The sequence below is a fragment of the Cydia splendana genome, chromosome 17, assembly GCF_910591565.1.
Source record: "Cydia splendana chromosome 17, ilCydSple1.2, whole genome shotgun sequence".
In the NCBI taxonomy this organism is placed as follows: Eukaryota; Metazoa; Arthropoda; class Insecta; order Lepidoptera; family Tortricidae; genus Cydia; species Cydia splendana.
In genome coordinates, this window is record NC_085976.1 from 17,010,961 (window position 1) to 17,023,291 (window position 12,331).

The window sequence follows — 12,331 nt, forward strand, 5'->3', positions numbered from 1 at the left end:
ATGGTAGTGTTATACGAAACCTACTTTTATATGTCATTCTGGCGCTAGTGTATTACAAATATCACTTAAGTAAGAAAGAGAAAGGAATATAGTTTCAAAATGTTTCATTTCTTCTTAATTGAGCCGGTTTACATTAACGTCATTTCTGGTGCGTTTAGAAACTGAAACATTATGCATATGAAATGACAGGACAGGACGTTTTTTGACATATATATTTTTTTATTTTGGCCCTCATTTTACTGTTTTCGGAAGCACAGTAGTGTGAAAGCAAAGTTCAGAACATTAAAAAAAATCAAGATTTTGATCGCACCGCGTCCTCAGCTGTTCGGCACAGCAACATTCCACAGGCCACAGGGAACCAGGGAATTTAGATTTATTTCAGTCACACGATAGACAGATAACGAAATTTTGAGTTTCGCGTTTCGCGATAGCCCCTCTGGATCAAATAACCGCTATATAGAGATTCAGTTCAATCGCATAATTGTTATTTTTCTTATTTTTGCCTTGGTTCCCTTTGTATCTTGACTATGTAGTAATTATATCAGTCAACTATGAGTCAACTCTTGATAGTACAAAATCCAGTAAACACAATTTATGTCAGTAAAAGAAGAACTTATTTCCTCTTGTATGGTATGATCAGCAGCACAAGTCAATAAGTGCTCCATAAAACTATTCTGCTGCTGACTGAATGTAGATATCGTATACTTAATAAAATTCCTATAAGACATTTATTTATATCTTTATTTACATGTAAATGATTATATCAAATACAAATTTACGCTTCCACTTCTTCCACATTTGGTTTCTTGCGCGTTTCCTCTTCGCCCGGCGAATGTTGTCGTTTTGTGGTTTTATTTTTTGAGTGTTTGTTTTGATTTCGTAATGCTTTGGTCATTTTTTCCTCTCCCACGCTGTAAAGAAAGTTCACAATTAAGAGCCCATCAACGTGCACACTAGCGCCACTGCTAAATAATCGTGATTATTTAAATTTAACGACAGGTATTTAAAAAAAACCGGGCAAGAGCGAGTCGGACTCGCGCACGAAGGGTTCCGTACCATAATGCAAAAAAAAAAAACGGAAAAAAATGCAAAAAGAAAACGGTCACCCATCCAAGTACTGACCACGCCCGACGTTGCTTAACTTTGGTCAAAAATCACGTTTGCTGTATGGGAGCCCCACTTAAATCTTTATTTTATTCTGTTTTTAGTATTTGTTGTTATAGCGGCAATAGAAATACATCATCTGTGAAAATTTCAACTGTCTAGCTATCACGGTTCGTGAGATACAGCCTGGTGACAGACGGACGGACGGACGGACGGACAGCGAAGTCTTACCCTCCCGTCCCGTTTTACCCTTTGGGTACGGAACCCTAAAAAGGGGGCCGCTACGGACTGTATTGTGTATTTAAGTGCCTTTTTGAATACATCAAACTAGTTTTTATGTTGCTGGATTCGTCGATCTATGAACTCAAAACAAAAACGGCCGTTTTAACTTTGGACGCATAGATTGACGAATCCAGCAACATAAAAACTAGTTTGATGTATTCAAAAGGTATTTAAATACACAATACAGTCCGTAGCGGCCCCCTTTTGTAAATACCTGTCGTTAAATTTAAATAATCACGATTATTTAGCAGTGGCGCTGGTGTGCACGTTGATGGGCTCTTAACAAACAGTATTGAGTTTCATTGAGAACCCGCGTTTTATTGAAAAATATAAATTGATTAAGTTAACCCTTAACTGCACATAAAAAGGGAGCGATAATGAGTTCAAAAGTCGTTGACGCGCAATCGTTCTCTCCTAATGATTCCGAGAAAAACTGAAACATCATATATGTATACCCAAATCCAATGATGTACAAAATCCAATTTTGTAAGATTTTAGTATGTATATGTAAATTAGGTGTGTGCAGAGAGTTTGCCTTTTAATAATTACGTTTCTGCATCAGGAAAAAAGTGTATCATAGACAAAGGTTAAAATTACTCACTTCACAGCAGCCCTGGACCCCGGACCCCAGTAAGGGGTAGGGTTGAACTGGAACCGCAGCTGACCGTCGCGCCGACTGATAGGGTTCGCGTCTGCCCTCTGGCTCAGGTCTATTGAGCTGATGATCGGTTGGCTCAGCAGGTGTTTTGTGACTGGGTCCGCTTCAAGCCTGTAGAAATTTTGAGATTCATTAGTATCTTAGTTGGTAATGGACTTCTTTTTATTGCTTTGGAATAAACATAGTATACTCTATAATAGTAATATAGTAATACTCTATAATAGTGTAGAGTAGAAAAGCGATTTCTCTATCGTCCCTTTGATTACCCATACGTATTGGTTTTGATCGCTGTGCCTAAGCCATATCCGTATGTTCCACACATATTGCACCATCACCTTGGTCTTAGAAATTTTGGACATGTACATGTGATACGGTTACGATGGCCGAGTTGTTAAATACGTAGACATTCTTAGCTGGCTTGATCAGATGCGACTTATACCATGTCCGTTCAATGTCCCTGTGTTCCACACGTATTGCCTCAACTCCGTTAGTCTTTAACATTTTGAGCGAATGCGAGGACTAGATTTTTGCAGGATGGCTGAGCTGTGATATAGGTAAAGAATCAACATACTTGGCTGGTTTGATCGGATGCGACTTCTCCCATGTCCGTATAATGTCCCACACGTATTGCGCTGGTGCGTTAGTTTTGATCGACATTTTGGACGCGTGCGAGTAGGATACTTTGTAACCACCATTCAGAATGGCCGACCTGTTTAATAAAATTTATTTCGTTAGTACCTATATATTAAACATTCTAATACCAAAGTATCATAATCTTTATGTGAAGCGAAAGGCAGAGAACCAAAAAACACCCTTGAAATATATTTTAAGTGTATATAATTGCCGTAAAGTTGAAAGCATCTATAGGCTATGGTGATAACTAATCAGATGCTAGTATTAATCATCATCATTCATCATCTTCCTCGCGTTGTCCCGGCATTTTGCCACGGCTAATGGGAGCCTGGGGTCCGCTTGGCAACTTCCTTCCTTTTTCCTCGCGTTATCCCGGCATTTTGCCACGGCTCATGGGAGCCTGGGGTCCGCTTGACAACTAATCCCATGATTTGACGTAGGCACTAGTTTTTACGAAAGCGACTGCCATCTGACCTTCCAACCCAGAGGGTTAACTAGGCCTTATTGGGATTAGCCCGGTTTCCTCACGATGTTTTCCTTCACCGAAAAGCGACTGGTAAATATCAAATTATATTTCGTACATAAGTTCCGAAAAACTCATTGGTACGAGCCAGGGTTTGAACCCGCGACCTCCAGATTGCAAGTCGCACGCTCTTACCGCTAGGCCACCAGCGCTTCGTCCGCTTGGCAACTAATCCCAGGAATTGTGGTGGGCACTAGTTTTAATCATCACTGTCATGTATTACGGCTTTCATAAAAAGTAACTAACCTCATAACCAACATAGGCATGGTCTCCAAATGCACGCGCCCAAAAAGTTTATCCATAGTGTAATATAGTGGCGTCTCGTGCAGTTCCTCTCGTACCATAGACAAAACTCCCTCTATTCGCTTAGCTGTGCCGAATAGTTGTGGTTGCTCTTGAACTCGAGTTAGTACGCGGGTTACGAAGGATTCGTCGTGGATCGGGGCTGACCAGATTGGACCACCAAGCTGATAGAAAAAAAAATTGATATTCTCAAGAGCAATGAAAACGAAAAGAGAATTGTGTAAGATTGACAGTTTATCATACAGATTAAAGTCAAAGTTAGCAATTTCCACTTTTGCCCATTTCCATTTCCATACACCCATAGATATGGTGGAGCTTGAAGCCCACTGGTTTCTGGGCGGAAAGAACAACGCCAAAAGTAGAGTGGCTCAAGGTGATGATTTTATACTTACATGATGCCTTTGATTGCAGTGCACACAGAACTCGCCCACTGGTGGGACGGTGGGCAGGTACGCCTTCGTCTGGGCCGGATTCTTCTCTGTAGGGTTGGGCTTGAAGCCACCTAGGGGCTGTAGGGTGATGTTATCGCAGCCTACGCATTGATACACCATTGATAGTTTACTGGAAGCAAGTAAACAAGTTAATACAATAAAAGCACGTGTTAACAATCTTGGCTCTTACACTACAATGCTTACCTCGTGGTTTTTTTACAATGTATAGCACCAGAATAGACTTTGACGAACACGCGAACGTAGAAATCAGCCGATATGCTGATGAGTGGTACAATGTAACGACTGTAGCGATTGGCGTGCTGCTCTATGCATTGCAGAAGAATTCTTAATGCCTGAAAAAGTAAACGTGATTTTTTTTTGATGAATAAAAATTGACTTTTTAAATATAGTCTGTCAAATAACTTTGTCAGTAAAAAAAGGAGCGAAATTTAAATTTTCTATGGGATGATAACCCTTCGCGCCTACATTTTTTCTACTGACGGGAATGGCTGGGCAAACTACATATACAAGAAAAATTTCGGACACTAAATTATTTCACCCAAAAAATAAAACAAAATAAAATTATTTGCCACTTTCAAGAACTTAATCCAAAATGTTACAAGACAAAACTGCATATGTTTTTTCACATTCATTTCTGCTTAAAATATAATTCTATTTAACAAATACCTACCATTTCATGACAGCATTTAGTCTTCAAGCTGACTGCACCATACTTGCAATAACATGTCTCTGGGGAGTTTCCAGCCAACACTGCCATGTCTGTGGCAGTGACTAACAGCAACCCTCCGTCCTGCACACTTTGGACTGCAGAGTCGAGGAAAATGGATGGACAGCCATAGGGGTCTAGGTCTATTGCAGAGAATCTCTTTTGTGGGTGCTTGTGTTTGTACATTAGCATGCTGAAAATTTAGTTCTTCAATATTATTCTTTGTTAAGTACATTATTGTTAGATACATTATTTTCAACCTGAATTTAGTCCTGTATACAATCTAAGTCACAATGAATGCAACTTGCAAGAAGTATTTAAAGAAAAAAAAATCAAAAAGATTTATATATTTTTAAACTTAGCCATCACCCTTCCATGCATATAAATTTTTGTACTGTCATTTAACATGTTCATGGTCAAATAAATCCCATATTGCAGTTTTTTAAAAGCAGAAAATGCATGACCTATCAGAACTATAGTTAGAAGTGATAAAAAAATCATTTTATTTGTAGCCTGTTGTTTAAAAATAAATAAACACATAAATTATAAAATCACTCACCAAGCATCATTATGGCTAGTTTCAATGATGTGGTCTACTTCATTATGCACTATATTGGCCTTGATTGTCTCTACAGCTTGTTCGGACAAGTCATTGGCTACAATTTTGGTCACATTTGGCACTTCCTTGGCATAACGGATGCTTCTGAGTCCAGTAGCTGATAAGGCTTCCAGTATTGTCACCTCGATCTGAAAGTGTCTATTTTTTTTAACAAAGCTACAATTAAAGCGACATAGCATTCCTTAGATATAGGAAAATAGTTGTATTGTTATTTGTTGAAAGGCATTCCTATTAATATTTTCACACTTCATTTCTGATTATAAAACTTGGCATGTCTTGTTAGAGGCACTGCCATGCTACCATTAATTGTATTTTTTTTAACCTTAGTTTTATGAAAGTTATGAATAAAAGGTATTAACTAAAAACTATTTAAAAATCAAACCTCCGTTTCAGAGTCTTCCTTTTCTTGTCTTGTCTTTTTCTTCTCAGCCTTCTCACGTTTCTCCTTCTTATAATCATCAGTAAAAACGGTGAGAACTGCGACACTCAAGTCTCTGTTAAATTCTTGAACTGGATTGTAAAAAACCTTCTCCGTACTCAACTTTATTTCAGCTTGGCCCTCCTTAATTGATTTAGGACCTGAAGAGCTTTCCATTTTCATAATTATCTACGAACATAAAGGTTATACAGTAATATAGTTACTGTTACATTAGGTATGAATGTAAACTTTCAACTCAGTATATGAACAAAAGTTACTTGGTAAACTGGTTGAAATATAAAGCGATATCTTCTTGTAAACATTAACTTTTCAATAAAAAAAAGTTTAAAAGTTCCACATTTTACGACCATCGAGCTCCGCACATTATTATGACAAATTGACAACACAGTGACGTATTAAGCCACGTTTAGAAGATTGAAATGAGACCAATTACCGAAAGCGGTTTTTTATTTAATATTGAGCACAAAGTAGTTTTTATAACAAATAAAATTTATGTCTCTAAAGATATTGCCTAATTTGGCTTTAAAAATATTATTTTTATTTATTTATCATTAGCTAATTATTTACCAATTATTACACTATACATCCAGAAATTTATATTCAGAACGTATATTGTGGTGTTGCAACTTGAAAAATTATATTGATAACATGACGTTTGTTTGACGGATTTGACGCTCGTTTCGTTTGACGTTACGTTGCATTTTGCTTTGGATATTTCGTCGGCATTTTCTTATGAAATATTGTTTTTGTGTTTAATTAAATAAACAAAAGCGAGTATGAATCGTAGGAGGGGTCATGGAGATGAAGATGGAGACGGTTACGGTACGTTTTGTTTTCTCTAATTACGTTTTTTAGGTTATAATTGTTTACTCTCCCATAGCAAATTACTATTGTAATAATTATTCGTTACAGATCGCCTTCACCGTAAAAGACGTCGTGTATCAGAGAACCAGGAGATAGAGGATAGATTAGAGTCCCTTATTTTAAGGGTCGGAGAGAAAAGCAGTTCTAGTTTAGAGAGTAATCTAGAAGGTTTGGCGAGCGTTCTAGAAGCGGATTTGAACACTTTCCGCGTGAAAATCCTACGTATCCTGACCGAATGCGCTATCCGTATGCCAGAGAAATGTACCATTTACGCTACTCTCGTTGGTCTTCTTAATGCAAAGAACTATAACTTTGGTGGTGAATTTGTAGACTATATAGTCAAGACATTCAAAGAAAACCTGAAGGCGGGTAAATGGAACGCCGCTAGATATTGTTTGAGGTTCATATCAGACTTGGTCAACTGTCACGTGTTGGCTGCATCATCCTTATTAACCTTATTGGAGACGTTAGTAGACTGCGCCAATGAGGATGGAGTACCGCAAGTCAGGAGAGACTGGTTTGTGTTTGCGGTGCTCTCCGCATTGCCTTGGGTGGGTCGGGAGCTTTACGAGAAGAAAGAATCTCAGCTTGATCATCTACTCGTCACCATTGAAGTGTTCTTGAATAAGAGGAGTAAGAAACACTGGCCAGCCCTTAAAGTATGGTCTGCAGACTCACCACATCTTCAAGAGGAGTATCTGGATTGCCTCTGGGCGCAGATTAAGAAGTTGAGGCAGGACAATTGGTCAGAGAAGCATATTCCTCGCCCATATCTGGCCTTTGATTCTATTTTGTGTGAAGCCTTGCAACATACACTGCCAGCAATCCAGGTAAATTATTTTTGAGTATAAGTTATTTAAGATTTGCTAATATTATGATAGAATAAATAGATTAAACAAACCTTATTTTTAAATCTGTGCCACAAACAAACATTGTCCTTATTCTATAAAAAAATGGATAGAATTTTGGTTTTGACTCAACTTCTTGTTAGTAGCTTGCTGTGTTCATTTACTTCATTTGACCTAAGGAAGAGAAATGCTGACAAATAGACTGTTTATACAATTTTAATGTCCAACCAAAGGTTTGGGTTTGGTCAAAAAACTGTTGAACCTTTAGCCGTGCCGAAACTGTATTTTTGGTGGTTTCCAACAAAAGTTTCACTTCGGCAGGTTTCCGCATGGAAATCGGAGAAATGACCTTTCGGTTTTGGTATAAAATTCGATTTAGGTTGGATACTAACTGTTTCTCACATATTTTTAGTGACATGTCTTGGTGAATGTAAATCCAAATTTTTAAGCACAGAGGGATTTACTTTCTAATTTGTCAGTTAACTGTATCAATCAATTAAATAAATAAATAAATAAATATTATAGGACATTCTTACACAGATTGACTAAGACCCACAGTAACCTCACGAAGGCTTGTGTTGTGGGTACTCAGACAATGATATATATAATATATAAATACTTAAATACATAGAAAACAACCATGACTCAGGACCAAATATCTGTGTCATCAGGTCATCACACAAATAAATTCCCTTACTGGGATTCGAACCCAGGACCATCGGCTTCACAGGCAGGGTCACTACCCACTAGGCCAGACCGGTCGTCAAATTAGTACTATCTTACCTAGGGTTCAAAACCTGGTCAGAGTCTACTTAAGACTGCTACATAGTAAATTTCAAAAACTCATTCAAAACTATTAAAGTTCTTTTACCTGAGAATTTTTCATTTTATTCCTGAGTAATTAATGGTTTTGATTGTTGCTTTTTATAAAAACTGACCCTGTAAACATACTCATTAACTATTCTACATTTCAGCCACCACCCCACAACGACGGCGACTCCTACCCAATGCCCCGCGTAGTCTTCCGTATGTTTGACTACACCGACTGCCCAGACGGCCCCGTCCTCCCTGGAGCGCACTCCATCGAGCGCTTCCTCATCGAGGAACACCTCCACAACATCATCGAAGCGTACCACTTAGAACGCAAAGAATGCGCTGCTCAACTACTCTGCTTCCCGTACAAGGGAAAGATACCCTTAGAGTACTGTATAGTAGAGGTGATTTTCGCTGAGCTGTTCAACCTGCCTCGGCCGAGATATTTGGAGATCTGTTATGGGACGATATTGATTGAGCTGTGTAAGCTGCAGCCGTCGACGATGCCGCAGGTGCTGGCGCAGGCTACTGAGATATTGTTCCTGAGGATTGATACTATGAATGTGGCTAGTTTTGACAGGTCTGTATTTTTTTCTGAAGATATTGCTTTAACGGACTTCCGGTTGAGCGTCATATTCGTGATGACGCCTCTTCATTACTTTTTAGGGTTCCATACCCAAAGAGATTATGTATTTCTGTTGCTGCTATAACAACAAATACTAAAAAAGTACGGAACCTTTGGTGGGCGAGTCTGACTCGCACTTGTCCGGTTTTTTTTTTGCTCGTCAATGTCGTTTAAAGTGTGATATTGATAGCTTATTATGCAGTAAACTAATGTGGAAGTGTATTTAACCATTCTGGAGTCAACACCCGGTAGTCCATGTGGCTGTTTGTGAAGTCCAGCTATCTTTTTACTCTAGCTCATAACCGTACACTGTCTTTTACTAACTGTACATTGTATAACCTTCGTAAAATTTTTCTCTTACTATCTTGACATTCACATTGGGTAAATTAAAATCTAGGCAAGGAAATGGCCGAACTAAGCAGGTCTTGTAGACGTACCTTGACCGAGGCATGGCGGCCGTGCGTGAGTTTCTACACAGCTGTTTCGCGCGGCAACTTTTTCGAGGCGGATCGTTCCGTGTGGAACTGGCCTATTGTGCATTAAATGTAAAATATAAGTCAAGATTTTAGCAAAGAGAATTTGAAATACAGGCGGATTGTCGAAGTAAATTATGTAGCCACAGTAAATTTACTGCCATCTTTCGACAAAAGATTAAAACTGTTAGAACGCCATTTGACTTTGATCCTTATTCTTTAACTGATATGTGTTAATTTGTTAAATATTGAAATTAACGCCATCTACTCGACAGTAGGCCAAAGGTTTGGTGCAATCCTTTCGAGCGATGGCGCCATAACCTTTGGCCTACTGTCGAGTCATTTACTCTTTAATAGCAACATCTAATAAATTAACACATATCAGTGAATTAATAAGGATCAAAGTCGAAATGGCGTTCTAACAGTTTTAATCTTCTGTCGAAAGAAGGCAGTAAATGTATTGTGGCTACATAATTTACCATGACAGTAACTCTCTATACAAGTATACACTCTTTAATTTTAGTAAATGGCGCAATCTTATACTCATATTTATTGAAATATTGATCTATTTATTGTTCAAATTTTAAATTGCCTTTTAGATTCGTCAACTGGTTCGCATACCACCTGAGCAACTTCCAATACCGCTGGTCGTGGGACGACTGGGAGGCGTGCACCCAGCTCGAGCCCGACCACCCCAAGCCGCGCTTCGTGCGAGAAGTACTCGCCAAGTGCCTGAGGTAAGGTGCCAGACATAAACTGGATTAGTCCAGTCATTATATCCAAAAAACCGACCCTACCCGTGAATAATCAGTTCTTGGATTTTTTTTTCGTAGGTCCCTCGGGGGGGTCACTGGGAGTGTAAATTCAAAAAGTAGACTGAATCAGGCTCCTGTGTATATTCGAAAAACGATTTTTCTTGAATAACTCTTTCATTTTTGATTTTACAGTAAAACCGTGAGGACAAAAATTGTAGGAAAGGCCATCGTCGGTTTTCCATAGTAAGTTGGCCCTTAAGTCAATTTGATTCGGGTTTTTTTTTGTGAGTACCTCATGGTAAAGGATATTTTTGCTGAGTATCAACATCCTACTAGTGACAGTTTTTGACTTATGATTTTATTTATTTTTTTCTTTAATGTATTGTTTTTCGGGATGTATTCAAGCGATTTGCTTCAGTTTTTTAAATAGTGTTCTTTATTTAGGTATGCATCGATACTCAAAAAACGAATACCAGTTGTCATATAAAAAAAAAGGAAAAAAGAAAAAACATTTTTTTTATGTTGTGGTGAAGTAGTGACACCTCTAATTTTTTTCTAGTTCTAGGCCAGACATTGGCCTATTACTTGCCTAAATATCAAAATTTTCCAAACGGTACTTCCTGACAAAAATTTGCAATGTGTGCGGTCAAGTTCTGTACTCCATCGGTGTTTTTCAATGTAGTATACAAACATTAAGTTGTCATTGGCATTTTACTCTTAAATACGACAACCTGATACGAAATCGCAAACAGAATCGAAGAGTTTGTATACTACATTGAAAAACACCGATTGAGAACGGGCTTGACCACACACATTGCTAATTTTGGACAGGAAGTACCGTTTAGAAAATTTTGATATTTAGGCAAGTAGTAGGCCAATGTCAGGCCTACAACTAGAAAAAAAAATTAGAGGTGTCACTACTTCACCACGACACAAAAAAAATGTTTTATTTTTGTTTTACTTTTTTTTTCCTTTTTTGTATATGACAACTGGTATTCGTTTTTTGAGTATCGATGCATACCTAAATAAAGAACACTAAGGTGTATTCGGGTATTACCGAATGTCGGATAATTCCGAAATTCAGATGAAAATCACCCTTAATTCCATCATAATAAAAGTCTCTTTCGGAATTATCCGACAGTTTTCGACATTCGGAATTACCCGAGTAAACCTTATTTAAAAAATTTAAGCAAATCGCTTGAATACATCCCGAAAAACAATACATTCAAGAAAAAATAAAATAAAATTATAAGTCAAAAACTGTCACCAGTAGGATGTTGATACTCAGCAAAAATATCCTTCACCATAAGAGGTACTCACAAAAAAAACCCGAATCAAATTGACTTAAGGGCCAACTTACTATGGAAAACCGACTATGGCCTTTGATTCTCTACAAGTTTGGTCCTCACAATTTTTCTTCTAGGATCGATATTTTGGAAATTAAATTTGTTAGTTAGTGAGTTATTCAAGAAAAACCGTTTTTCGAATATACACAGGAGCCTGATTCAGTCTACTTTTTGAATTTACACTCCCAGTGACCCCCCGGAACCTACGAAAAAAAAATCCAAGAACTGATTATTCACAGGTCAAAATCTATAATGACTGAACTAGATACTTACCACCTAAGTTGTCTGCAGTATCTACTCAGGATCCTCAGGATCAAGTGGCTGTGTTCAACTCTGAGGTCTAACATTGCTCCGGAATCCGGAATGTGTGTCATGGAGGTCATAGTCCGTTTTTGTTCAGATTAGAAATTTTATAACCTCGAAAGTAGTGGTAACTTTTTTCCTCCAAAATTAAATCCGAGTAACTATGCACTGGATTATAGTGTTGTTTACATATTATTGTGCCGAATATTAGATATCATAGGAACCCTAACATTTGGGAAGAAAAAGTCAATTACCACTAGGCATCCTGAGCGGTTGCGAAGTTGGGATTAGCTTCTTTGACAAATTAATAAATTACTGCATCCAAATTTTTTGTAACTTGAAAAAAAACCCTTTCCAAAATGAATATTTTGAACTCCTGTGAAAACTTTTCGGAAACAATTTTTTTCATTGTTTGGCAGGTTGTCATATCAGCAGAGATTGAAAGATATGATGCCCGAAGCGTTCGCGTCGTTTGTGCCGCTCAAGCCGGAGCCCATCTACAAATACTCTATGGAGGGAGCTGGTAAGTCATACATACATAAAGTGTTTTTTTTTTAATGGCTTTCCCCTCTTGTGGATTTTGGG

The 12,331-nt window shown here is 38.0% G+C and overlaps 2 protein-coding genes across 2 annotated transcripts in view; one reads left to right on the forward strand and one right to left on the reverse strand.

The window, feature by feature from the left end:
* Positions 1–720: 720 nt before the first annotated feature.
* LOC134798914 (tRNA (guanine(26)-N(2))-dimethyltransferase) lies at positions 721–6,098 on the reverse strand. Its single transcript, XM_063771338.1, has 10 exons — positions 5,977–6,098; positions 5,663–5,887; positions 5,221–5,408; positions 4,626–4,854; positions 4,139–4,287; positions 3,896–4,064; positions 3,447–3,667; positions 2,616–2,753; positions 1,988–2,155; positions 721–911 (listed from the first exon to the last, which is right to left on the reverse strand). Exons 1-10 carry the CDS (start codon positions 6,067–6,069, stop codon positions 776–778), a joined length of 1,716 nt encoding a protein of 571 aa, XP_063627408.1. The 5' UTR covers positions 6,070–6,098; the 3' UTR covers positions 721–775.
* Positions 6,099–6,382: 284 nt separating this feature from the next.
* The window catches only part of LOC134798904 (nuclear cap-binding protein subunit 1), a 30,749-nt gene continuing 24,800 nt past the window's right edge, over positions 6,383–12,331 (forward strand). The window contains exons 1-5 of the mRNA XM_063771294.1: positions 6,383–6,541; positions 6,632–7,413; positions 8,406–8,824; positions 9,942–10,079; positions 12,166–12,269. Of these exons, the coding sequence (XP_063627364.1) occupies positions 6,496–6,541; positions 6,632–7,413; positions 8,406–8,824; positions 9,942–10,079; positions 12,166–12,269 (1,489 nt within the window). The 5' untranslated portion in view covers positions 6,383–6,495. The remainder of the gene's footprint in view (positions 6,542–6,631; positions 7,414–8,405; positions 8,825–9,941; positions 10,080–12,165; positions 12,270–12,331) is intronic.